At 46.8% G+C, this 27810-nt stretch overlaps 1 protein-coding gene across 1 annotated transcript; it reads left to right on the top strand.

Moving 5' to 3' along the window:
- Positions 1-4662: 4662 nt before the first annotated feature.
- Positions 4663-19906, top strand: UBAP1L (ubiquitin associated protein 1 like). The gene is made up of 5 exons (XM_003784428.3): positions 4663-4782; positions 11210-11785; positions 12455-12664; positions 18824-18925; positions 19676-19906. The coding sequence occupies exons 1-5, from the start codon at positions 4663-4665 to the stop codon at positions 19808-19810; spliced, it is 1143 nt and encodes a 380-aa protein (XP_003784476.1). The 3' UTR covers positions 19811-19906.
- Positions 19907-27810: the final 7904 nt, after the last annotated feature.

Below are 27810 nucleotides of genomic sequence, written 5' to 3'. Positions count from 1 at the left end.
CCCTTGGCAGAGTGCTGTGGCATCACAGCTCACAGCAACCTCCAGCTCTTGAGCTTAGGCAATTCTCTTGCCTCAGCCTCCTGAGTAGCTGGGACTATCGGCGCCCACTATAACTCCCAGCTATTTTTTTGTTGCAGATTGGCTGGGGCTGGGTTTGATCCTGCCAACCTTGGTATATGGGGCCGGTGCTCTACTCACTGAGCCACAGGCACTGCTCTGAGTTTTGTTTTACTCTTAATGGTGTCTTCTAATGAATGGAAGCTCTTACCTTTAATATAATACAGTTTATCAGAATTTTCCTTCATGGTTAGTCCATTTTGAAACTTAAGAAATGTTTGCCTAATCAAAAGCCATGAATGCAATCTCTTATTTTATCTTCAGGCTTATTTTACCTTTCATACCTTTCATATTTAGATCTATAGTCTGCTTGGAATCGATATTTTGTGTATGATGTGAGGTAAAGATCAAGGTCTTTTTTCCCTTGGTGGATATCCAATTGATTCAGTACCATTTATTGAAAAGATCTTCCCTTTCCTACTACTCTGCAGGGCCAATTTTGTTACAAATCAAGGATCCCTGTATGCGTGGATCTTTTTGGACTTTCTTTTCTGTTCTGTTGGTCTTTTTATAAGTCTTTATGTCACTACCACACTCTCCTAATTCCAGTAACTTTAGAGTAAGTCTTGATATCTGGCAATCTAAGTCTCACTATGTTGCTTCTTTGAGTGTCTTGGCTTTTCTTGACCTTTTGCATTTCATTGAATTTTAGAATTAGCTTGGCAATTTATGTCCCAAAAACGTGATGGAATTTTAATTCACGAGAGCTATAATATAAATCTATTTGGGGAGAATTGATATATTTAAAATATTGAGTTTTACATCTTCGTAAGGTATCACAAGAATGGAAAAGTAAGTATTCAATGTACTCAATCCTAACATGAAGCCAATAGATGACCTAATACATGCCACACAAGACAAAAACTCAATTCAATTAGTGATGGGGAGAGCCAGGGCTTGTTATGCTCCCATTTAGGGGCACAATGTAAGGGTATACAGTATATTCAATGTACTCAATCCTAACATGAAGCCAATAGATGACCTAATACATGCCACACAAGACAAAAACTCAATTCAATTAGTGATGGGGAGAGCCAGGGCTTGTTATGCTCCCATTTAGGGGCACAATGTAAGGGTATACAGTACACCTCTTGGGTGCAGGACACAACTACAACAGGGACTCTACCTAACAAGTGCAAACATTATAACTTAATTGTACCCTCATATTAATCTGAAATAGAAAATACTGAATTTTACAAAATCCTTGAACATAGTATGTTTCTCCATTTAATCTAATGTTTTACAGTTTTCTGTGTAGAGGTCTTATACATCTTGTGTAGATTAAGTCCCATATATGTGCCGATATAAACAACATCTTTTTTTTTTTTTTGAGACAGAGTCTCACTTTGTCACCCTCAGCAGAGTACTGTGGCATCATAGCTCACAGCAACCTCAAAGTCTTGGGCTCAAGCGATTCTCTTGCCTCAGCCTCCCGAGTAGCTGGGACTATAGGTGTCTGCCACAATGCCTGGCTATTTTGTTGTTGTTTAGCAGGCCTGGGCTGGGTTTGAACCCACCAGCCCTGGAGCATACGGCCATCACCCTAATCAATGAGCTACGGCACCCCCGTATCTTTTTAAAATTTCAATATCTAATGAGATTTTTAGAGGATATATTGGATATATTTGTAAGGTTTATCATTTATATAGAGAGCTATAATTGATTTTTAATATTGATCTCGTATCCAATGACTTTACCAAATTACCTTACTAATTCTAAGAGTTTTTATTCATAGATTCTTTTGGATTTTCTTCATATATAATTATGTCATCTATAAATAGTTGTTTTATCTGTTCTTTCCAATCTTTATTTTTATTTTCCTGCCCTTTTAGCACAGGCCAGTACCTCCAGTGCAATGTTGAACAGAAGACATGACAGGAATATCATTGTCTCATTTCCAATCTTGGGAATATCTTTCACTATTTCATTTAACTGGGATGTTTGCTATAGAACTTTTAGAGACACTTTTTCATAGGTTAAGGAAATTCTCTTGTATTCCTAGTTTGCCAAAAGGGTTTGTTTATTGTTTCTTAAAGTCACAAGTAGACATTTTACTTCATTAAGTGCTTTTATATATCTATGGACATGTATTAATATAACTATATAATTTTTCATTTTTATTCTACTGATATTTATCTTTATTCCTATTGACTGAGTTTGGAGTGTTAAGCCAAACTGTCATTCCCAGAATAAAGTCAGCTTGTCAGGGTTGTATTATTCCATCCATAATAATTATTATTATTATTCTTAGGTAATTATTATTTATTTTTGCCTGGGCTGGAGTGCAATCATATCTCACAGCAACCTTGAACTTCTGGGCTCAGCCAATCATCCTGCTTCAGTCTCCTGAGTAGCTGGAACCACAGGTGTGTGCCACCATGCCCAGTTTATTTTTTAAATTTTTTTAGAGACAGAATCTTGTTGCCCAGGCTGGTCTCAAACTTCTGGCCTCAAGCCTCCTGTCCTGGCCTCCTGAAGACCTGGAATTACAGGCATGAGCCATTGTCAGGAGCCAAATGACGCCAGATGGCCGCCCATCCCCACCCCCAAAAGTGTGCTAACTTTTATCAGATAAGGAGCTGCTTTTCCCTTATCAGACAAGGAGCTGTTCTTCCCAGAGAAGCCATAAAATGTTTCAGACACATCGTTTACATTCCCAGCAGGAGATTGATGCAAGCTCTACCTCCCGCATTCCTCTACCCCACCCCTTGTCTTCTCTGAGTGCTTAAAAACTGACCTGTTACCTCCATTAAATCAGACCTTGACAAGAAATCTGCTTGGTCTCGCTTCCTCTTTCTCTCGCCCATTTCTCTTTCAGGCTGGGTCCCCCTCGCCCCACGAATAACCGTGTCCCGCAGGACGGGACAAGCCATAATTATTTTTGTTAATATTTTTGCATCTATGTTCACAAGAGATTGGCTTCTAATTTTCTTACAAAGTTTGGTATCAAGGTTATACTAAAATCCAAAAAGTTAGAAAGTATTCCAGGCTGGGCATAGAGGCTCACACTCTGGAAGGCTGAAGCTGGAGGATCACTTGAGACCAAGGGTTCAAGATCAGCCTAGGCAGCATAGCAAGATCCCATTTAATTATCTGGATGTGGCCAGGCATGATGGCTAATGCCTGTAATACTAGCACTTTAGGAAGCTGAGTCAGGTGGATCTCTTGAGCTCAGGAGTTTGACACCAGCCTAAGTAAGAACAAGACCTTAGGCTCGGCGCCTGTGGCTCAAGCGGCTAAGGCGCCAGCCACATACACCTAAGGTGGCGAGTTCAAATCCCCAGCCTGGGCCTGCCAAACAACAATGATGGCTGCAACAAAAAAATGGCCAGGCATGGTGGCAGGCGCCTGTAGTCCCAGCTACATGGGAGGCTGAGACAGGAGACTTGCTTGAGCCCCAGAGTTGGAGGTTGCTGTGAGTGTGATGCCATGGCACTCTACCCAGGGGGATAGCTTGAGGCTCTGTCTCAAAAAAAAAAAAAAAAAAAAAAGAACAAGACCTTATCTCTACTAAAAATAGAAAAATTAACTAGGAGGCACCTGTCCCAACTACTCAGAAGGCTAAGACAGGAGGCTCACTTGAACTCAGGAGTTTGAGGTTGCTGTGAGCTAGGCTAACAATATGGTACTCTAGCCTGTACAACAGAGGAAGACCCTATCTAAATTAATTAATTAAGCCAGATATGGTGGTGTACATCTGCAGTCTGAGCTTCTGCAGGATAATAAGGTGGGAAGATCCCTTGAACCCAGTGGTTTGATCTATGATCTATGAACTATGATCATACTACTGCACTCCAGTCTGGGCAACTAGACTTAGAGTAAGATCCTATCTCAAAAAGAAACAGAAAGAAAGAAAGGGAGGGAGAGAGGAAGGAAGGAAGAAAGGAAATATTCCTTATTTTCTTCTTCTCTGGAAGAGATTATATACATTGGTGTTATTTCTTTCTTTCCTTTTTTTTTTTTTTTGAGACAGAGTCTCAACCTGTCACCCTAGTAGAGTGCCGTGGGTCACAGCTCACAGCAACCTCCAACTCTTGGGTTTAAGTGATTCTCCTGCCTCAGCCTCCCAAGCAGCTGGGACTACAGGTGCCTACCACAATGCCCGGCTATTTTTCTGTTGTAGTTGTCACTGTTGCTTTAGCTGGCGTGGGCCAGATTTGAACCCACCAGCCTTGGTGTATGTGGCTAGCGCCCTACCCACTGAGCTACAGGCACCGCCAATGTTATTTATTTCTTAAATATTTGGGTGACAACTCTTTTGATGAGATACTTTAGGACAAGTGCTGTGGACACTTTGGAAAACAATGAAACTGTCGATTTCTGTCAGTGTGAATGCTCTGGTTTTTATTAATTTTCTCCCTTATGCAGTCCTGGCCACCTCACCTTTCCTTTCCACCTGTTTGGGGCTCAGCTAAGTAAACACACAGAACAGCAGTGAGGCCATTTGAGGCCTGAGCCTGATCCTCAGAACTTGACAATCTCTTCTTGCAGCCAGGCATCCTACCCCAGGCCTGCTCAGCCATCTATCTCCAGTCCTCTGACAGAATGAATGCCCTCGACGGTGTTCCCTTCAAGGTGCCCAATGGCTTTGTGATAGACACGGAGCTTCTCCCTGAGCCAGAACTCAGTGTCCCGGCCTGCAGGGAGCTTCTGCTGGGTTCTATGGTAAGTGTGTCTCTGTCTACCTCCTGGGTCTGTGGCTCTCAGGCTGAGCCCCAGGGGTTCTTGTTCTTTGATTTCCTAGGCCTGATATTGTATAGTCTATGGAGTTTGGAAATAATAGAGGAAAATGTGTTCTGTGGAGAAGGCTGGTGGCTGGATGATGAGGATTGTTCAGTGGGTCTTGTTTTTAAGCCTAGGATAATTGGGAGGCTGCTTATGTGAAGTGACTGAAAGTCATTGCAAGGATGCTCCAATTCCTTTCTTCCTATCAGCCTGCTGCCAAGTCTAAAATTTCACCATTAGAATTACTACTTTGGGCTAAGATACATTAGAAGGGATTACTATTCCATGACCCATAGCCCATCTGCCCTGGAGGTAGTCTTGATGTACCCCATGCCTTCTGGGGCCCACCCACTGGGATATACATATTCCATGGGCATGTCATTTATCATGAGTGACCTTAGAATACAAGTAATTAAACTTCCTGGAGGGTCAAGTTTACCTGAAGATTTGGGGTGGGCGGCTATTTCATTTATATACCATGGGACAGGATGCAAAATTTGCATGAATTTTTAAAAAAGCAGAGAACAAGATTGCAAAGAACTGGAGCTGGTGTTGGCCCCCTGTGGCTGGGTCCTCAAACTCTTATGTATTTAATCTCCACTATCTCCAAGCTATTTCATAGAAATTTTTTCATAGAAAAAAATGTGAGAATCTGGTTTGACTCTCATTCATTTTGCCTATAAGGAACCTGAGGTACACAGAAGAGAAATGATTTTCTAAAGTTAGTGGCAATGGCTCGGTGCCTATAGCTCAAGTGGCTAAGGTGCCAGCCACATACACCAGAGCTGGAAGGTTCGAATCCAGCCTGGGCCTGCCAACCAACAATGACAACTACAACCAAAAAATAGCTGGGCGTTGTGGTGGGTGCCTGTAGTCGCAGCTAATTGGGAGGCTGAGGCACGAGAATCGCTTAACCCCAGGAGTTGGAGGTTGCTGTGAGCTGTGATGTCACAGCACTCTACCAGCTCTGTCTCAAAAAAATAAAGTTAGTGGCAGTGACAAGACTAAAACTCAGTTCCTGACACCACATCATTTCATGTTAGCTAAGAGTAGGACTCAGAATATGAGAGACACAAGGCAGGTAAGGTTTGAAGGCAAGGAAAAAAAGGGGGGGAAGTGAAGAAGCGGGTACCGGGAAGTCAGAAGTCAGAAGCAGAAAACAGACAGCTGGAAGGAGAGACCTGGGAGGGGTATGTAGAGGGGCTTGAGTAGCCAGTGGTGCAGGAGACCAGGTTTTGCTTCCTCTAGAGACCACAGAGTTACACTTGGTCAAAGGTTTCCAGAACTGAAAAAAAGCTTTGTAAAGCTCAGAGCACAATGTTTTGGGGCCCACGCTCTAGGGCAGGAGCTCTCACTCTCCTCTGGTAGCCTGTGCTGTGGGCTCTCATTCTGGCACAGAAGAGGAGCTACTTTACTAAGCCGGCAGTAGGGGTGGATTATCACAGCTTTTCCCTCCCTGCTGAGCTCAAGCCACACTTAAGAGGTTATTCTGAAGGTTGCCTCTCCTAGAAGCAGAAATAGGCACCCTGATGCCAAGGCTATGCCCACATGCTGACCCTGGCTCTGTCCCTTAAGCCTATTTCCCTTCCTAGGCCTCCACTTCTTTCAGTGCTGGGCCAAACCAACAAATAGAAAAGACTCCAGGTATGATTTACAGCCTTCTCTGGTAAATCTTCTAAATTCATCAGGATGTATTCTAGCATTTGGAACTTGAAAGATAATACCTCATAGCAACAACATTAAAGATGGTAATTAGATTGTCAGATGAACATACAGTGGCCTGAAGTAGGGTGACCAGATTTTAACATCTGTAAGGCTGGACAACATGGGGGGTGGTGGAGCGGGGCCGAGCAGGGGCGCGGGGCAGGGGCCCGGGCAGGGCAGGGCAGGGCCTGACAACAATGCAAACTTTGATAAGCAGTTCTTGATAATCACTTCTCAGCAATTATTTATTACAGTTTAACATTATAAAATTAACAAAAATAATATAAAACTCATATTCTGGCGAAATAGCCATATGGCGGCCGAAAACCGCATATTCCCTTCTTGTTCTCCAGCCCATTCGTGCATTCTTTCCAAAAATCGGGACTTTTTTAAAACGCTGCGGGACACGGGACAAATCGTTGAAAAGCGGGACTGTCCTGCCAAAATTGGGACGTCTGGTCACCCTAGCCTAAAGGGAAAAACAACAGTTACCATTTATTACCCGCTATGGCACAGGCCTGTGCTAGGTGCTCGGCATACATTTGTTCTCTCTTTTTTATGACGCTCTTTTTACTAAGTATTCCTATACCATAGCACAGGAAACCAAAGCTCCCACCCAAGTGACCCACAGGACTACATGGCTTAGGAATGACACAGACACAGGATTCCAGCACTAGTTTGTCAAAGCCCAAAGCTGGAGTTCATTACCTCCGCTCTGTTGCCTTCCCAGAGTCTCACTATGTGGCCCTTGGTAGAGTGTTTGGTGTTGTTCACAGCAACCTCAAAATCTTGGGCTTAAGTGATTTTCTTGCCTCAGCCTCCCAAGTAGCTGCAACTACAAGCGCCCACCACAATGCCCAGCTATTTTTTGGTTGCAGTTGTTTAGCTGGCCTGGGCCGGGTTCGAACCTGCCACCCTCGGTGTATGTGGCTGGCACTGTAACCACTGGGCTACAGTCACCGAGCCATAAATTTGACTTTTTAGATAGAAATACATTCACGTGTTTAAAACATATATATAGCATACATAATACATATATATATACATATATATATATATAAAACATAATATAAAACACATGTATAGGGGCAGAGCCAGGGTCAGCATGTGGGCATGCCTGTGGCTCAAAGGAGTAGGGCACTAGCCCCATATGCCAGAGGTGATGGGTTCAAACCCAGCCCCGGCCAAAAACAACAAAACAAAACAAAACACATGTATATATCTCAAAATGGTTTAGAGAAGGAATTAACAAACATTTTTAGTTAAGGTCTAAATGGTAAAAAACTCTGTAGTGATGGCTTAACTCTCCCATTAGAGAGGGAGAGTAAGGTGGGGAGAAAGAGACATAGACAATATGACCACAATGGGTGGTTATGGCTGTGTTCTAATAAAACTTTATTTACAAAAACAGGGTAAGGGTAGTTTGTCCCACAGGCAATTTGCCTCCTCTTGGTTGAGTGAAAAGCCTCCTCCTGATATCTTCCCATCCACTATGTTCCCCACCTCCACCCCCTCACTGGTGATCTCTGTTATTTATTTTTAATATATTCTTCCAGAGATTCTTTTTTTTTTTTTTTTTTTTGCAGTTGTTTTGGCTGGGGCTGGGTTTGAACCTGACACCTCTGGCATATGGGGCCGGCGCCCTACCCTTTTGAGCCACAGGTGCTGCCCTACAGGGATTCTTATGTGTATATATAATCAAATACAACCATTTCCTCCTTTTTTACATAAAAGATAATATTTTATATACAGTTCTTGATTTTTTTACTTAATGTATTTTAAGATCTTTTTATATCAGTACATAGAAAGCAGTTTCAAGTTTTTTTCACTGCTTAGTATTGTATTATATTGATATACATATAATACTTTATTGAACTAGTACCCTCTTGATGGACATTCCTGTTGTTCCCAGTCTTGACATAACAAATAATGCTGCAGGGAACTAATGACCATATGCTAATGTCCTTTTGAATTTGTTTGAGTACATTGCCAAATTGCCCTCTATTGACTATACTGATTTACATTCCAACCAGTGTTACAAGAGGGCCTTTTCCTCCCAGACTCCCTAACAAAGGATCATCAGACTAGACCAGTGTTTCTCAACCTTCCTAATGCTGCGACCCTTTAATACAGTTCCTCATGTTATTGTGACCCCCAACCATAAAATTATTTTCGTTGCTAGTAGCAACATGAGGAACTATATTAAAGGGTCATGGCATTAGGAAGGTTGAGAACCACAGGACTAGACAAAGATGGGCAAATGGTAGACAACCTCTGGGTAGGTTGTTTTCTTTGTTGTTCTTTTTTATAATTTTTTTCTATTTTCTTTTTTCCTTTTTTATGTTTCTCTTACTATCTCTGGTCCTTCATTCAGGATCAGTGTAGTTTTAATTTGCCTTTCTTTTCTGATGAGTGAGGTTCAGCAGTTTTTCACATGTTTGAGAGCCATTTGTATTTTCTTTTCTGTGGACTGCCATACTTTTGCCCATTTTTCTGTTGAGCTGTAGGTTTTCTTCTTATCTATTTCTCAGCACTCTCTATATTAGTGAAGTTAGTCCTTTGAGATATGAGTGTTAGTTTGTCAATCTTTTGTTTGTACTTGTCTTTTGACCTTATGGGGTGTATTTGCCCTGCCAGAGACCGTATGAAACAGACCGTGTGTGTGTGTGTGTGTGTGTGTGTGGTAGTAGTAGTAGTAGTAAAATTATCTTTTTTTAAAAAAATGGCTTCTGGGTTCAGCGCCTGTAGCTCAAGTGGCTAAGGTGCTAACCACATACACCTGAGCTGGCGGGTTCGAATCCAGCCTGGGCCCGCCAAGCAACAATGATGGCTGCAACCAAAAAATAGCCAGGCGTTGTGGCGGGCACCTGTGGTCCCAGCTACTTGGGAGGCGGAGGCAGGAGACTTGCTTGAGCCCAGGAGTTGGAGGTTGCTGTGAGCTGTGATGCCATGGCACTCTACCCAGGGGGGCAGCTTGGGGCTCTGTCTCAAAAAAAATGGCTTCTGGATTTTGATCCAAGGTGAGAAAGGCTTTGTCCATCTGAGATTATAAAGGATCTCTCTCTTGTTTTTTCCTAGCACTTTCATGGTTTCACATCATATATTTAAAGTTTTTATCCTTTTGGAATTCCGCCTTGGATAGTGTGAGAACGGATCCAACATTTCTTTCTAGCTAGCTAACATTATTTATTGACTGGTTATTTCTTTTCCTATTTCTTGGGATGCTACCTTTATTATATACTAAATTCCCATATACTAAGGTCTATTTCTGGACTTTCTATTATGTGCCTTTAATCTGCCTATGCCAGTACCCTAGTTTAAATTATTGAGGATTTATAATATATTTTAACAGCTAAGAGCCACCTACCCTTATTTATTCTTCTGTCCCCCGAGTTTTTCTAGCTATCCTTGTTTTTCGCATGAACTTTAGAATCATCTTGCATAGTTCCAAAATCAAGTGTTGGTATTTTATTGAGTCGTATCCTTTTGTCCTTCTGAGACCCACTGAATGTCTCTTTTTTTCCTTGGGCTCTTTCTCTCCAGGTATGCCTTATTAGTTCTGAGATTGTCTTTTCCCCTCCTCTGTACTTCCCAGACCACCTATGTTTGCTCCAGTCTCTTTCTGTAGCCATTTGTTCTGTACATGTTAGAAAACGTTCACTCTGTGCCACGCCTGCCCTGGGCCTTGAAGATACAGAGAGGAACAAGACACTGAGGTCAGGGAGGCACACTGGAGCAGCCACTGTATGCTCCTCTCTCCCAGGCAGGATCAGGGGTGAGAGGGGCCAGTGCCTATGATCTAAGTGTCTGAGTGTCCATATCTGTCTTTGCCTACCTGTCCCTCACCCCAAACGCCAGTTCTCAGAGCATCTCTCTCTTTAGCTGGCCATGGTAGAGCAAATTGCCTTTAAATTTTTAAAAATATTTTCAATGGAGTTTTGTGTTTTCTGTTCTTCATTTTAAAGTAGGAAACAAGAATATTTTATTTTTGCTTCATTGTATAAACTCTCAAGTTAGATTATGTGGATTCCAGATTGCTTTTTTAGGTGGCCTGATATTAGTGGCGAAAGTAGTAGTGTGGACAGAGGAAGACCAGCTCAGCCACCCACCACCAGCCTGTCCAGCAAATTAAATTTTCTGAGCCTCATTTGCATAATCTGTAAATAGGGATGACACTAGAACAAACTAAGTAGAGTTCAACAATGATTAGCAATTATCACATTTCCTGGGCCCTAAAGTAACCTCAGATGGCAGCAAAGGGTATGGGGACAGGTATTACTCATAGGTTTGTCTGCCTGGACAGATGTCCAGGACTGACTGTCCAATGGCAAAGGTGCTGGAGTCAGGTGAAAGCGTCTTCACTAAGTAACTAGTTTCATTGAAGAATATTTTTAAGCAGCTGTTTATTGTTCAACCACACGCTGAATGGCAAGGGATTTAGATATTGGATTTCACTAGATTTCATAACATTTACTAATTTCTCTCCAGAGTTTGCCATTAACTGTTTTTGATACCAATGGGCCACAGGACTAGCTAAAACCAAGGGGTGGTGGCAGCCCTGGGCTGTGACGGATGCCCAGGGTTCAGAATCGGAAGTTGTCCAGACCTGTGGAGTTGCCCGCTGAACAGGGTTCCCCAAATCTTCGTCACCTTCTCTCCGCAGCATGACTTCAGCCTGGAGAGGAGGGCGCTTTTCTGGGTGGAGGCCGCCGTCCGGGGATCCTGCCCGTACCAGTGCGGTGACCTGGGAATCTCATCGGCCCCTCCGGCCTGGCTCTTGCTGGTCAGTCCCGAATACCAGCTGGCGCCTGCTCCTGTTACTATCAAAGACCCAGAAGCCGGACCCCAGGAGTGGCCAGACGAGGAGCAGGACGACGACGACGATGCGAATGAAGAAGGCTCCTCTGCCAGCGAGGAAGAGCCGGGCTCCTGCAGCCCCGACCCCGGCTCCCCCGCGGGTGGTGGCCCGGGCCATCGCCTGTGCTCACTGGACGTGCTGCGCAGCGTGAGGTCGGAGCTGGCGGGGGCGCGGCGGCGGCTCTCCGAGGGCAGGCTGGCTGCCAGTCCCCGCGCGCTCCTGCACTGCTTCCGCCGTCACCGAGCGCTGAGCCTGTGCTCCGGGCCCACACTGCCACCACCGGGGCCCGCTCCCCAGCTCCCCAGCGCCTCAGAGCCGCCCCCAAGGCCCTCCACGGCCGGGGCCATGCCTCCGCTGCGGAGCCACAAGCCCACAGTCGCGGTGAGGACTGTGGCCCGCCCTTCTGTCCTTCCTGCAGACCTTTGCCTGAAATAATCCCTGTTCAGACGCCCCCATTACCTCTGTTTCCCTCGGTACGTCCCTTGCCTCTATTAGGACGCCTGTGACTAGTATTGTCATTTTCCAGTCTGTCTCTTCCAATGGAACTTGAGTTCTTTTAGGGATTGGATTGCAATTTATGTTTGTTTCCAGAGCACCCCCTCAGCAGACTTGACCTATAGGGGGTGCTCAAGAATGTCTGTTGGATTAATGAAAGCTACTGAACTAGATTAAGAGTCCCGTTGGGTGAGGTTTGCTGTAGGCTGAGTGAGTGGGAGACTGGGTAAAGGAATGTCACAGCACAGTTATTTCCTGCCAGACACTATTGGAAGAGAGAGGGTCAAAACCCAGGACAAATAGAGTTGGCTGAGTGGGTGTGGGACCTTATCAGTCCTGTGAGGTAGCTTCTGTGAGCTTCTGTGGTTGCCTTAATTCTGTAGATGAGTAAACTGAGTAACAGTGGAGATCAGGGTCTACACCCCTCCAACCCTCCACAATATCAGCTCCTTACTCCGTGTAGAAAGGGGTACGCAAAGCTACCTTTTAAAACGTCCAGCCCAACTGGGTTTCCCCTCCTATAGTAACTGACATGTCAGCCTGTCTGAATTTCAGTACCTCAGCCCGTACACCTGCCTGCCACCTCTAGGGGAGGCACCCCAGCCTGTCAACACAAACAGATCACAACCTGACACTGCAGCTGACCTGCTGTCGGCCCTGAGCCAGGAGGAGCAAGACCTCATTGGGCCAGTGGTGGCCCTGGGATATCCCCTGCGAAGGGCCATTGTGGCTCTGCAGAAGACAGGGAGACAGAGCTTGAGCCAGGTGAGTGGGGGACCCAGAGCCAAGAGGCTGTGAAGCTGGAGCCAAGTAAGTGGCCATATGGTTTTCATCTTTAACTGGAAGTTTTGTTTTCTTCTCTTAGAGGGAGAACCTCAGCCTGGCCTTAATCATTAGGGTTTGTAAATTTCTGGACCCAAATACTTCCTCCCCAGCAGGACTTTTTTTTTTTTTTTATCAGGAATGCCCACTTGATTAGTATTGGTATTCTACTCTTGTCCTGAACCCTGCCCCAGATACAGGGGGACTGGAGCTTTGAAAAGCCAAAAATCTCTCCAGAACTGCCCAATAGAACTTTCTGTTATGAGATAAATATTTTATATCTATGCTGTCCAAAACAGTGGCCTCTCGCCATGTGTGGTTACTAGGAATGTGGCCAGTGTGATTGGGAAACTGAATTTATATTTTATTTAATTTTAATTGATTTAAATTCAAATTCAAATAACTACATGTGGCTAGTAGCTGCCATATTGGATGGTGCCACTCTAACCACTTCCCTCATTGAATAGTTTTATTCAGACCCACATCCATCTTTTTCCCATTTCATTTACCCATCCACCCATCTAATCAAGAATATTTATTGGGTATTTCCTGCGTATTTATATACAGCTAGGAGATATTGAAAGAACCAAGGTACATACAAATCAGTGTTGTAGGTTGGGTCCCCAGAAAACAGATTCAGATGGAGTTTGGCATACAGGGTATTTAGTAAGGAGTTCCTTGGGATCAACTCCTGTGGAGGGGATGGGATAAAGCAGGAGTAGGTAGAGGGAAATGCTGAGCAGTAACGCAGGCCCAGCGATAGCATCAGCCACCTCCACAGCTCTGGAACATCTCTGGCCCTTTAGAGTTGTCCTGGGTGGGCTGAGATGGTCAGACCCTTGCCTCAACAAGGTATTGCATGGGAGAAGCGGATGTCTGGAGTTAAGGAAATCTCTGAAGGGTATCTCCCAGCTCTCTCAGCATTTGAAGCAACAAGTCTTTAAATAAATGTGTATATGGAAAGTATATTACAGAGCCTACCAGGTTCTATTCTCAAAGAGTTTACTGGAAGAATGGTGGACACTCAAGATGGCCTAAAAGGGTAGCACTCTAAGCCACTCCAATATTTGAAAGCAGACTTCTTCCCCCAATGTAAGCCAAAAATGTTGGCATATCTGCAGGGGAGTGAGGAACCCCAAAATGCCTTTTAAAAGGCATTGCTGACAAGATGTTGAGAAGCAGTAGGGGTACGGATGCTATAGGGTTATTTTTGTCATCTATTGCTGTATAATAAACTACCCCCAAAACTTAGTAACTTAATACAACAACCACTTTTTGCTCATGATTCTCTCAATTGGCAGTTTGGGGGTTGGCTCAGCTAGGTAACCTTGAAACTAGAGCTTATCTCACCTCTAATGTGAGTACAGTTTGGTGACTCCATTGGGGTTAAATGGTCTAAGATGACCTTACTTGAAGTCTGGTGGCTGGTAACACTTATCAGCTGGGCCATGTATCTCCAACAAACTAGCCTGTTTAGTTCCAAGCATGCAAGAGTGAAACCTGCAAGGCCTCTTGAAGCCTAGGCTAAAATTATGTAGTCACTTTCACCCTATTCTACTGGTCAAAGCAGGTTTTAGACCATCCCAGATTTATTTATTTTTTAAAGAGACAAGCCTTATTATGTTGTTCAGGCTGGTCTTGAACACATGGGCTCAAAAGATCTCCCCACTCGACCTCTTAAGTATCTGGGATTACAGGGTTCACCACTACAGTCATTTGCTTGGCTTCCAGATTTAAAAGGCAGAAAAATAGACTCCACCTCTTGATGGCAGGGACTTCAAATAATTCATGATCATTCTCAATTTACTACAAGGAGGTTCTAGTGATCAAGAAAGGCTTCATTAACCACATTCCTGCAGCTGGATAAAAAAGCAAAGCAAAGCAAAGAAAGAGCTTTTGGAAGTGGCAAGCATGGAGCTGGACTTCAGGAATATATAAAATCTGACTTTGAAGGAAGAAGAGATATTCCAGGCAAGAGGGACAGTGTGAACAAAGGGGTGGAGGCAGGAAGGAAGTATTTAGGAGCCCCTGATCTGACCAATCTTGCTGGAGGAGAAGATGCATGAGGCAGGCTAGGGGGAAATGAGACAAGAGGAATTGGAGGGCCAGACCGAAGGTGTCTTGAAGGCTGAGCTGACAATTCGATAAATGTCCCAGTAGGCAAAAGGAAGGCATGAGAGGACTGTAAGCAGAGGGGTTTGGAGGTGACACTGAATGCCATTACCTGCACTCCCGTCACTCCACCTGAATGTAACATCCCCGTTGTGGTGTTTTCTAAACATCAGAACTCTTTGTGGTTGGAAAGAGTCCCAGGGTAGCCAGCATTTATTCCTCTTTCTTCTGTCCTTACCACCATCAAAGGGCTGTATATCTTCTCCATAATCACTGATGACTGCTGAATGGTGGGTCCCTAAGGTCCAGAGCTCCTGCTCTTGGGGGAGGAATGGCAGAAGGAGAATGACCTTGAAACTGGAGCCAAAAGCAGGATGTGTTGCTTCCAGGTTGGGGTGAGGTAGAGAAGTGTACCTGGCCCCTTTACCCACCCACTCCTTCCTCTGCTCTACTCTGGGTTCATGGCTCATGCCCCGTTTTAAAGGAAAACTTCCAACATAGTGACCCCCATGTGACTAAAATGAGTGGGGGAGGGGTTGCTAACATTTATTATACAGTTTTTCCACACCAGTCCCTCAATATGAGACTCTACAATTAGGTCTTCTCAATTATGCAAGGTTAATATTACTTTTTAAAAAATTATTTTTTGAGACAGAATCTCATCTGTTGCCCAGGCTACAATGCTGTGGTGTCATAGCTCACAGCAACCTCAAACTCCTGGGCTCAATCTATCCTCTTGCCTCGACCTCCTGAGTAGCTGGGACTATAGGGGCCTACCATAACACCTGGCTAGTTTTCCTATTTTTAGTAGAGATGAGATCTCGCTTTTGCTCAAGCTGGTCTTGAACTCCTGAGCTGAGCTCAAGCAATCTACCTACCTCAGCCTAGAATTATAGACATGAGCCACTGTAACTGGCCAATTTTTTTTTTTTTTTTTTTTGATACAGGGTCTCACTCTGTTGCCAGGGCTAGAGTGTCATGGCATCATCATAGCTCACTGCAACCTCAAACTCCTGGGCTCAAGCAGTCCAAAGGGCTGCTGAATGGTGTCCTGGCTAATGTTTTAGCTGTCCTGGCTAATCTTTTAATTTTTTGAAGAAATGGGGGTCTCAGTATCATCTAGGCTGGTCTCAAACTTCTGGCCTTGGCTCGGCGCCTATAGCTCAACTGGCTAAGGCGCCAGCCACGTACACCTAAGGTGGCGGGTTCGAATCCCCAGCCCGACCCGCCAAACAACAATGACGGCTGCAACCAAAAAATAGCCAGGCGTTGTGGCGGGCGCCTGTGGTCCCAGCTACTTGGGAGGCGGAGGCAGGAGACTCGCTTGAGCCCAGGAGTTGGAGGTTGCTGTGAGCTGTAATGCCACGGCACTCTACCCAGGGGGACAGCTTGAGGCTCTGTCTCAAAAAAAAAAAAAAAAACAACAAAAAAACTTCTGGCCTTAAAAGATCCTCCTGCCTCAGCCTCCCAAAGTGCTAGGATTACCGGCATGAACTGCAGCACTCAGTGGATTGCTATTACTTTCCTGCCGAGGAAACTGAGGCCAGGGAGGTTCATATAGCCAGTCAATGGTAGCAACAAGGTTGCGACCAGGCTGGCCTAACTCTGAATCTTGGTTGTGCAGTGCTTTTTTTCTCTCATTTTCTGTGTGAGAACCTCCTAGGACACCATTCCAGGCTGATATGAGATTTAAGAGCAAATCTAAAGTTGCCCTTACGTTCCTTCAGCTGCCACTGAAAAGCCAGGGCCTTGGCCAAGAAGCTGGCCAAGATGGCTGTGAGGGGCCAGGTCCACAGTGGGCTCTGACATGCCTCCTCAGTGCCTCCAGGCCCTATGACAAGGCAGAGGTCTCAGACCATCTGGTAGAGGTCTGAAGATTAGTCAGAGTTAACATAGGGCACTGGGCTCCCAGTGGGTGGGCTGCATAGATTTCACTGCATTGGGAACACTATGTTTTCAGATGTAGACTAACCACCTGGCTGGTCCCCTGGATCTCTGGGTAATCTTCTTCCCCAGCAGGCAGCCAGGTGCCAGGCCTGAGGGGTAGACCCAAGGGGCCTTTGGATGATTTCATCTATCCTCTCCCACCAAATAAGTATTTCTTTCATTCTATGAAATTCTATTAACTGAATAACTCCTGTAAGTTCAGATTCCTTCTCCCACTGAAGGACACACTGCAGTAAATCCTTTTGGGCTGGGGAGGAAGGGCTTCAGGTATTGGAGACAGGGCACTTAGAGTCAGGGAGAGAAAAGAGACACAAAAGATAAGCTTTGTCTGTCACTCCTTCATTCCTGCCAGAAGGCTAAGCAGCAGAATCTTTCCAATGCAGACTCCCAGGCCCTCTCCTGAAGGGTCCAGGCAGTGGATCTGAAGTGGGCCCAGGGGACTATATTTTTAAAAGATCTGCAGATAGTTCTGATATCCAGACTGGTGTGGTATGGGCTGAGGTCAGTTGTCCCTGTTCAGTGATACTTTGGTACACATTAGAATCATCTGGAGAGCTATAAAAAATCCCAATGCCCAGGCTACCCCCCAGACCAATTTTTATCATGGCCTGGGAGCTATGAGGCCTAGGCATCAGTAGTTTTGGTGATGGGGACCAAAACTAATGGGCAAGGTATTAACTGAGAGGTTGGGCGGCTGACCTGGCCCTTAATTCTGGGACCCTGAGCAAGCCACCTTGCTGACCGGGACTTCAGCTTCCTTAACTTGGTCTTGGGTGAGTGACTTTTCAAAACATCCTCAGAGCACGGTCTAGATGTCCAGGCAGGAGTGCTGGACCCCAGGCTCCCAGGCCCCTTGGCCCCACTTCTCCCAAAGCATCTCTGATCTTATCCAGTTCCTGTTGAAGCTTCCTTATGCTTGGGCAAATAGTTTAGGAGCTAAAACAATTAGAAAATGATTAGTCTAGATGATCCGTGCTTTCAGCCTAGCTCTGAAGGTCTGCAGAAACCTGACCTGTTCCTTCTCCTCACATAGCCGTAATTCTTACAGTCGGGAGACTTCATTTGGCACCCACTGCCTATAAATCCTGCCTTGATGTGCCTGGCACTGATACTGTCCCGTATCTGGTTTATCTCCCCCACTAAGCCGTGGGTTCCTTGATGTAGTTCTTACTTCATTTTATAAACATAGCGTACATTTATTGAGCTTCTTCTACCTGCCATGCTGGGTGCTTGGAGATACAGTGGTAAATAAGACTGAAATAAGCCTTCCCTTGTGGAAGGAGAAGTTAGTGAATGAGAAAGATGAGAAGCTTAAGGGAAGCAATTACAGAGTGAGATGTGCTGTACAGGGGAAGCACAGGGGACAAGGACTGAGGGGCAGGGAAGGGGAAAGAGGCTGGGCTTCGCTGAGGGGGCTGCATATGCGAGGCCTGGAGGGCTGAGGGAGGAGCTGAGGCTGTGGGCAGGTAAGCAGGGCTTTGAGTCCTGGCAAGGAGGCAGCTTGTTATAAGGGTAAAGTAGCCCCTGAGGACTTTAACAGGTTTTCAGCCCTGTGGGATCCTCTCTGCACCCCTTTCCAGAGAATAGGCGCTCAGGGAATCCCATATGTCAGATGTGACCGGGGAAGGGGCGGGGGTGCACAAATGTGGATGGTGAACAGGTACCTTCATACAAGTGGGTGCTCACCAGGGAGGGTGGGTGGTGCGGGTGTGTAGGAATGCCTGGGGTGGTAGGTGACACACCTTTCTTTGAAGCCTGTCCTGCTCCCCACTTAGGTTCCAGGAACACTCTATCCCATGCTGATAAGACTTCTCCTGGATTGTAGCCCCTAGCTTGGTGAGGACCCAGTGTCCACCTGTCCCCAGGTTGTCAGAAGAGGCCTCTGTTCCTCTTCTGTTGGCTTACAGGTCTCTGTAGCCCCCTGGCACGAGGTGGGTTGCCCAGTGAGCCTGGCCCTGAGCTCAGGCCCTTGGAGTGCCCGCTCCGCCTGCTGCTCTGCCACTCTTCTCACCACCTCTCCCTCTCTGCCCCCTTCCTGCCCAGTTTCTCAGCTACCTCAGCGCCAGTGACCGGCTGTTGCATCAGGGCTATGAGGAAGGCCTGGTGGAGGAAGCCATGGAGATGTTCCAGTTCTCTGAGAGCCAGGTCAGCAGGGCCTTTTGCCAGGGTCCCAGGGCATAAGAGGGATGGGGGTGCAGAGCCAGTCTGTGGGCCTCTCAAGAAAAAGTCTGCTTGCTTACCCTTAGGGGGAAGGAGAGACAGAAGGCCAAGAGGAGCAGGGGCTTGTTTTATTTAACTAAATCAACACAAGTATTACTGAATGCCCACTCTTTGTCAGACACCCAGATAGCAGCCACAGGCAGTGTAAAGATGCTTGAACTCAGGGAGTTTGCCACCCATCCAGAATGCATACAGGGCTGTGCCCAATATTAAATTCTAAGTGCCTGCTGGATGCTTGGAGTCCTGTACAACTTGCAGAGCAGCTCTTCACAGAGGCTGAGGGGGACAGAAGGGTGGGCAACATGCCCAGGAGGAGAGAAGGTGGGAGGTGAAGTTTCAAGCCCCAGGGTCAAAAGAGGAAGGAAGGCAGAGGCTGCACCGTGAGTCCTGGCTGTGTCTGGGGCACAGAGAGAGCTCCAGCTGCACATGCTCTGGGCACACTGTGCAGTGTCTTCTTCCTGCCCCCACCCCAGAGCACAGCTGGGACAGAGCCCACAGCCAGGCTGGGCCTTCTTTCCTTGGGAGAGGAATGTGCTGCCCAGAGTCATGTCCCTGGCTGGGGGAACAATAGCTTATTGGGACTAGGCGCTACAGTCACTGGGACGGGGGCTCCCCAGGGCTGAGGCTGCCCTTGCAGAGCCCCTAGTGCCCTCCTCCCTCCCTTCTCTTCCCCAGGCAGGGGAGTTCCTGCGCCTTTGGGAACAGTTCAGTGACATGGGCTTCCAGCAGGATCGGATCAAAGAGGTGCTATTGGTACATGGCAACCGTCGAGAGCAAGCCCTGGAGGAGCTGGTGGCCTGTGCCCAGTGACTGCTGAGCACTACTCAATGCCTGTGCATCCCTGTCCAGGGCCAGACCTGGCAATTCATCCTACCTGTATTATTAAAACCAAGTAAAAATAACAAAGCGATGCATGTTACTTAATATGAAAATGCAAACAGTGCCATGGGTGGGAGTAAACACCAAAAGAAGCAGCTGGATAAAGTTGGAAGTGGTTGCCTCTGGGGAGGGGCAGAAGGCAGAGCTGGGCAAGGAACTGTTTTTCATACAAGCCTTGTAAAACTATCTGTATTTGAGTCTGTGCATTGGTAACTCTGATATTAAGAAAATTAAAATAAATAAATGATGGGCACCTCTTTTGAGCCCTGCATCTTATTTTGGTATGGAAAGACCATTGAACTATAGGTCAGAAGACAGGATTTCTTTTCCTTTTTTTTTGTTTTGAGACAGAGCCTCAAGCTGTCTCCCTGGGTAGAGTGCTGTGGCATCACAGCTCACAGCAACCTCCAACTACTGGGCTCAAGCGAGTCTCTTGCCTCAGCCTCCCAAGTAGCTGGGACCACATGCACCCACCACAATGCCTGGCTTTTTTTTTTTTTTTTTTGGTTGCAGCCGTCATTGTTGTTTGGTGGGCCCAGGCTGGATTTGAACCCACCACCTTAGGTGTATGTGGCTGGCACCTTAGCCCCTTGAGCCACAGGCACCGAGCCATGAAGATAGGATTTCTTATGCTATTTCTATTCATGTGAGGCTCAAGGCCCCTTTGGGCCTCAATTTCCCCTGGAAAAGTATTGAGATTTGACCATGTCAAATGTTTCCAGACAGGGTTACTATCCATTATAATCCCTGCAGAGTTAATTAGAGAGGCCTGTGCCCTGGATATTCTGATTCAGAAAGCTCATCTTGGCAGCCCCCCAGGAATCTATTTTGTTTCATGCAGGAAGCTCTCTGGGGAATTCTTTACAATGTAATTAGTCCATGGCCAGCATGTGGGACCCTGGGGACCAGCCAATCTGGGTCCCCTTCTGCTTTGACAATCAATGGTCCTGTATCAGTCTTTCCTTATTTGGGAGAGTCGGGAGGTGGAGCCCAGAGTTGTCTCCAGTCACTCCAGGCCTATCCTCTTTAGTGCTTTGGTCCCCAGCCCCTGGGACATGGACCAGTACCAGTCTGTGGCCTGTTTAGGAATTGGGTCACACAGCAGGAGGTGAGCAAGTGAAGCTTCATCTGTATTTACACCCATTGCTCACATCACCACCTGAGCTCTGCCTCTTGTCAGATCAGCTATGGCATTAGATTCTCATAGGAGCGTGAACCCTACTGTAAACTGCACATCTGAGGGATCTAGGCTGCGTGCTCCTTATGAGAATCCAATGCCTGATGATCTGAGGTGGAGCTGAGGTGGTGATGCTAGTGCTGGGACCATCTAGTTGCAGGAAAACTAGCTCAGGACTACAAGTTTGGGACTAGAATCCAGGTCTCCTGAGGCTTATCTGACTCCTCGGTGCTTTCCACTGAGCCTCAATGCCTGCCAACTTGAAATCACATTAAGTTTGGCCTTAAAGCTCTGCATTATGGTGAGTTAGACACGTAATTATTTCATTATATAATAAAGTGTGCAATAAATGTAATGTACTTGAGTCATCCCAAAACCATTTCTTCCTTCTCACCCTAGTCTGTGGAAAACTTGTCTTCCATGAAATTAGTCCCTGGTATCAATGCTTTAGAGATGACCTCCAACGATTGAAGTGACCAGTTTCTGGAGGGCTATGACTCAGGCAAGCAGAGTCAGAAGCCAAGACACTTAAGCCCCTGCCCTTCCCAGAAGACCTTGCACAAGAACCTATGGTGAAAACCACAGAAGCAAAGCCTCTCGGCCCCCTCTACCCTGTAAATAGGACTGGACCTGAAGCTGAGGCCTGTAAAAAACAAACAGAAACTTCCACATTTCTCAAGGCTTCAACCCCGGAAAGCTTGTTGTTTGAACATGTTGTGGAGACTTCTGCAAGCCTTCAAGTTTGGGACTAGAACCCAAATCTCCTGAGGTCCATCTAGCCCCTCAGTGCTTTCCACTGAGCCTCAATGCCTCCCAACTTGAAATCACATTAAGTGTGGCCCTAAAACTTGCCTTGAATAACTTGTAGGCAATGCAAATCTATTTGAGAAAATGGCCAAGATGGCATAAAGCTGGTCATGTGTCTGTTGCCAAAAATAAAACTGTACTTGGAAAAGATGGTAATATTAAAGTTAATTCTTAAGATGCACTGCTAGGTCCAAAGCTATTGTGTTTATTTATTTTTATTTTTTTAGACAGAATTGTACTACGTCACCCTTGGTAGAGTGCTGTGGCATCATAACTCACAGCAACCTCAAACTCTTGGGCTTAAGCGATTCTCTTGCCTCAGCCTCCCAAGTAGCTGGGACTATAGGCACCCGCCACAACGCCTGGCTATTTTTTTGTTGCAGTTGTCATTATTGTTTATCTTGCCTGGGCTGGGTTTGAACCAGCCATCCTTGGTGCATGTGGCTGGCTCTGTAAACACTGTGCTACAGGCACCAAGCCACTATTGTGTTTATGATTAAGGTAATCTGGTCTCAGTTCACCACTTTACTAAGTCCTCTTGATTAGAGGTGACCAGTTAGCAGCCCCTCACCCATCCATTACTGCCAGCCTACCCCCACCTCCTCCAAACCTTTCCATTCCTAGAAAACCATTGCTTGATTAAAAATGCGACATCAATGAGGAAATTAGTTTAAAATATTTTTTAGGAGGTCTGCTAATGTGGTAATTTAAGGAATGAACTCTCAAATCAGATCTGGGCTGAAACTATAACCTTATCAAGAACTAGCTGGGTGACCCTTTGGAAGTCACATAACCTCTCTGTGCCTCTGTATCTTATCTACAAAACACAGATACTGAAACTTTCCAATTGTAATTGGAGCAGGATTGTGTACAGAAAGATTATATCTAGTAGCTACTTACTTAATTATACATATCTATAACCTTCCTCATTCCATAATCACTACTGCCTTTACTCTGATCATCCTCCCCACTGTTTGGCTAACAGATCTCCAGCATTCATAATCAAACTCAGAAAACCTGGAAAAAGCTTTCCGCCAGTGACTCAGCCTTTCTGATCAGCAGAATTCAAGAAGCAGAAGACTTGAATCTTCAGCGGGAACAGAAGATTCTGGGTGTGCCACCTGGAAGAAGGGCAATCTCTGCAGTTAATATTAATGGTCAGGTCACTGCCCTTGGTGGCTTCTTGAAGCCACACTCAACTGACCTGAAGGCATGGTCTGGACAAAAGGACCCCTGGAGAAGAGGCCAGGAGGATGGTGAAGTCCAGCCTCCATGCAGCACACCAAGGCCTGGGTCAAGTGTGCAAAGTGAAGAAAATTCTGCCTTGGTTCTTGCTCTCCTTTCTGACCTCTATGCTTTTCTTTCATGTGTCTGCATCATGCCCTCTCAGAGGCCCAGTGCCAGCAAGTTGAAGGCGGCCTGATGACTGACAGCAGGGATGTCTCATAAGCCATTTCAGGCTAAGACCACACGTTCTTTGTGTGTTCCTTTCCCAGGGAATTTGCCCATTGTCTTCTGTCTAGTTGACCCTCTACCTTGTTCTTAGAAAGACCCTGGTGATTACCAGGGAAATTATCCAGGATAATTTCCCATCTTAAGAGCCTTAACTTAATCACACCTACAAAGTCTTTCTTATCATGGAAGGTAACGTAGTCTGGGGTTCGAGGGGTTAGGATGTGGATGTCTTTGGAGGGCCACTATCTAGCCCTACCAAAGAGAGGCACTGCTTAGCCCAAAACAATACTTGACTAATGGTGGAATTTTAGGCAATCACATAGGGAATTTTGTCGTGTCTTTTATCTGTATTATACAAGGAACATTTCTGTAAAATTTAGGACAGAATAACAGCAGGTCGGAGCCCCCCGTGTGGGACTCTGAGTTTCTACCCCTAATTGCTGCCGTGTGAGGGAGGCAGCCCCTCCTAAGGTCAAGGCCTTAGGCAAGGCTGGGCCCTCGCTGGCAGGCTGGAGCAGCACAGCTGGCACCACTCCTGTCTCACCTCTGGTAGGAGCCCCGCTGCTCTTGCTTCACTTTGATTCAACTTTCTGCAGCTGACAACATTCTCCTGGCACTGGAAGCAATGCCAGCTGAGGGGCTGCCAGAGCCTCCTCTCAGCCCTAACCCACTCTGGGCATAGAGGAGGAAGACACGCTCTCAGGTCACAGCTGGCCTCTGACAATCAACTGGAGAAGTCAGGAGCCCCTTCCCTTTCCTCCCCCTCAGTCTCCCCCACATTCCAGCTGACCTCTAGCTGCCCTGTCCTATCTGGAGATTGAAGAATTCCTTTGTTGACCTCTTTGGGGAAACTCTTTGCCTTCTTTTTTTCCTTTTGAGACGGGGTCTCTATTGCCCAGACTGGAGTACAGTGGCCTCCTCATAGCTCACAGCAACTTCCAACTCCTGGGCTGAAGAGATCCTCCCGAGCAGCTGGGACTACAGGTGCCTGCCCTCATAACCAACAAATTTTTTTAAAAGTTTTTGGAGACAGTGTCTTGCAATGTTGCCCAGGCTGGTCTTGAGTTCCTGAAGTCAAGCTATCCTCCTGCCTCAGCCTCCCACAGTGATTACAAGTGTGAGCCACTGTGCGTGCCCCCATCGCCTTTTAAAAGAGGACTTGGGGACAGCAATGCTTACTTTTGGATAATGGTTCATAAATGATAGGGTTTTAGGCACAGTAAAAGCCACCATAGGGAAGGGGTGACCATCCATTCTGTCTCAATGTAAAATTCACTAAGAGGAGGACTTGGGGCTTTAGGGAGCTTAGGGAAGAATCTTTCCTAATAAGGGATTTGGGGAGGCTTCTAGAGCTCCTCTTTGGTACAGGACCCCCTGGGGCAGCTTCCCTGTTCCCCCCTGATCCCAAGGGCCAGGCCTTTATTCCTAGACGTGCTGAGGTCAGAGGAATCTTAAACAACCAAGACCCTCCCAACAACTCTCCCTGTCATACACACACACACAGAGTCTGTCTTCAGAGTAAAACTGCCCCAGCACTATGAGGACGTTTGGGGTGTGCGTGCCTTCATATTGAGGACAAAAGTGATCCTGATCAGGGCAAAAACTGATCACTCAGCTCTACCCAAGAGCAGGCCCCACTCAACCACCATATCCTTTGTTAGCACCTACTCAGCCCTGCACTCAGCCCTCTGAGAAGATGCTGCCCTGGGTTCCAGGTGCTGCAGCCCAGTTGACGAGCCACCAAAGAACCACTCACTTACTAATTTTCTTTTTTCTTTCTTTTTTTTAAGAGACAGAGTCTCATTTTGTCTCCCTCAGTAGAGTGCCGTGGCGTCACATCTCACAGCAACCTCCAACTCTTGGGTTTAGGTGATTCTCTTGCCTCAGCCTCCCGAGTAGCTGGGACTATAGGTATCCACCACAACACCTGGCTATTTTTTTTTTAATTGCAGTTTGGCCGGGGCTGGGTTCAAACCCGTCACCCTTGGTATATGGAGCCAGCGCCCTACTTACTGAGCCACAGGTGCTGCCCAACTTACTAATTTTCTCACCCTGAACCCTTTCTTGCACACCATCATAGCTGGTGCCAGGCCTGTAGGCCCAGGAGTGGAGAAGGTGGGATGAAGAACAGGAAATGGCCTCTGCCCTGGAGGGAGCTATTTGAGAGCAGGTGGGTGCCTGTGCTGGGACAGAGACAGCAAGGCAGGAGGACAGGCAGGCTGTGCTTTCTGCCAACTCCCCCTGATGAAATGGGGACCTAGCCAGGCACCCCTGCTGGCTCCACACCCACCCAGTGGTGGGGCATCCACCCCCACCCCAGCCTTGCACTCCCCTGGTGGGTGGCCCTCCCTCCTGCCCATTCTCCTCCTGAACCTGTCCTTATAAGGCCACCCACTCAGGAGACGTTTGTTCTGTGTCCTCTGGGCAGCTGCCCACACAACGTCATCTGCTGTTTTACAGCTCGAGATTTTTAACCTATGATTTTATTTTGTCGTTAAGAAAATGTTCCCAGGTTGAGCAGAGACATTAACTGGGTGCCAGATGAGGACAGAAAAATGGAAGACAGAGGTCTGGGGACAGCCCCAGGGCATGGCTTAACCACAATTTCAAATACCCACAACAGCCAACCATTTCCCAGAACCCAGCAAGCCCCGGGCTGTCCATTCCCCTTATTCTTAAGTGACACTCCGTGTTCTTGTTCTTGGAAGAATTACCCCTCCCCCTGCTGTGGACTATCTTAGTGTGTTGTTGGTCAAAGTGCCTGTCCTTTGCTGACCATGTCACCCACATAGGGTCAGTCTGACTCTGGCTTGAGACCTTTGGCCCTGCACTGCTTGGCTTACTGCTTGGCTCCTGTTCCTTTCCACTCAGGTGCCTTGGTCTTCCCAAAGGCCTTCCAACAAGATCCTGCTCTCCTAAACTTACCCAAAGGTTTCCCTTGCTGAGTGCCAAAGCACCCTGCATGTAAAGAGAGTGTGAGTGAAGGCAGGGGCCAAATGGCTCCCCATGAACCCAGAGAAAAATCTAAGACTGCAAACCCAGAGAAGGGAAAGTTGAGCCATGGCTGCCACTAGGAGGTCTGGAAGCCCTGCTTCTCATGGAGGGCATCTTCTGGAACATTCTCTGAGGTCTGGTAACTGTGGAAGGGGCTGCCTCCTGCGTATTACCGTGAGGCCTGAGGGCAGAGAAGCTGGCTTGTCTCTCTGCCCCCGTGCCTGGCACAGCTTGTGGTCAGAGGAGATGCTCACAAGGGTTTTGCTGGACGAAGAATAGGAAAGGAGGGAGGGAGATCCAGGAGAGGAGAGTTAACCCTGAGGAGTGGCCCAGGCTGAAAGGGAACTGCCTTCCAAAGATATGTTACTGAATTCTCAGGGGAAAGACCTGCCAGAAAGTACTGAGGGAACCAGGTACCTGGGATGATACTGTTAGTGAGGCGATTTCAGTATCAAAGCAGCCCCTCAGGTCATTCCTTAGTGCCCAGTCCCTCAGAGGCTGGAAAGACCACTCAGCTGATCTGGGGTGAAGAGATCCTGGTGGTCATTAGGAGGGGCCTGGTGTTAATCCGCACAGGCCTCCTAGTGTCCAAGGGAGGGAGAGAGGGGCCCGCTGGTTCTGTGTCCTCTGGGCAGCTGCCCACATGTCATCTGCTGTTTTATAGCTCCTTTCAGGAGCACATGGCACCTGCTGAATGGCAGCAGGGCAGAAGCAGTGGCCACACTATGGAGGAGCAGGCTGAGCTCTGAGAAGTGGGTGCTGCTGGCCAAGGAAGCCACCACCCCTGTGTCTGTGAAGAGGAGCTTTGCTTTGTCACCTAACCCCAGGCCACATGGAGGCAGGTGGCCACTGAGATGGCCTACAGGCAGTCTAGAGGCGTTTTGGGGACTTCTATGTAAGGAGGTTAAAACTACAAGAAGCATCTTGACTTCCCCAAGAATGCAGGGACCTCAGTTACAGGGCTGGGGCCCAAGGGTCCCAAGGATAACATCTTTTCCAACATCTGGATCTGGGGTGGGAAGGGCCACCTGCACAGGCCAGGGAGGACTGGCATGCCTGCCCTCCCCCCTCCCCCAGAGGGAACACTGTCTCATGTCCCTAAGACCTTAAGGGAACAGGGGTTATATTCTGGAGTCAATGCTCTAATTAGGAGAAATGGTGGAACATATTTTCAAGGCCAAAACTCTTCTTTGGGACTCCCAGACATACCACACAGTCATTAATTGACTTCTCCATCCGAAGCCACACCTACTGCTATTGCCAAGATAATCCACACGCCTGAGGGTAGAGAGCTTTCTGGTTTATTGACACTTACTGTGGGCAGGCACCGTTCCGTCTCTTTTCTATGTATACCACACTTACCCTCTCAACAGCATTTTAAGTTTAGGTACTGATGTTTTCCTCATTGACAGCTACCCATCTGAGGCTCAGAGGTTGAACACTGCCCAAGATCACACAGATAGCAGTAGAACTGTCTAGTACCAGAATTCGAATCCAG

Source organism: Otolemur garnettii, unplaced genomic scaffold (genome assembly GCF_000181295.1).
Source record: "Otolemur garnettii isolate 467f Iridium unplaced genomic scaffold, OtoGar3 scaffold00011, whole genome shotgun sequence".
NCBI classification, from domain to species: domain Eukaryota; kingdom Metazoa; phylum Chordata; class Mammalia; order Primates; family Galagidae; genus Otolemur; species Otolemur garnettii.
Note: the sequence above shows the minus strand (reverse complement) of the source record. Positions and strands in the feature narration are given on the sequence as shown.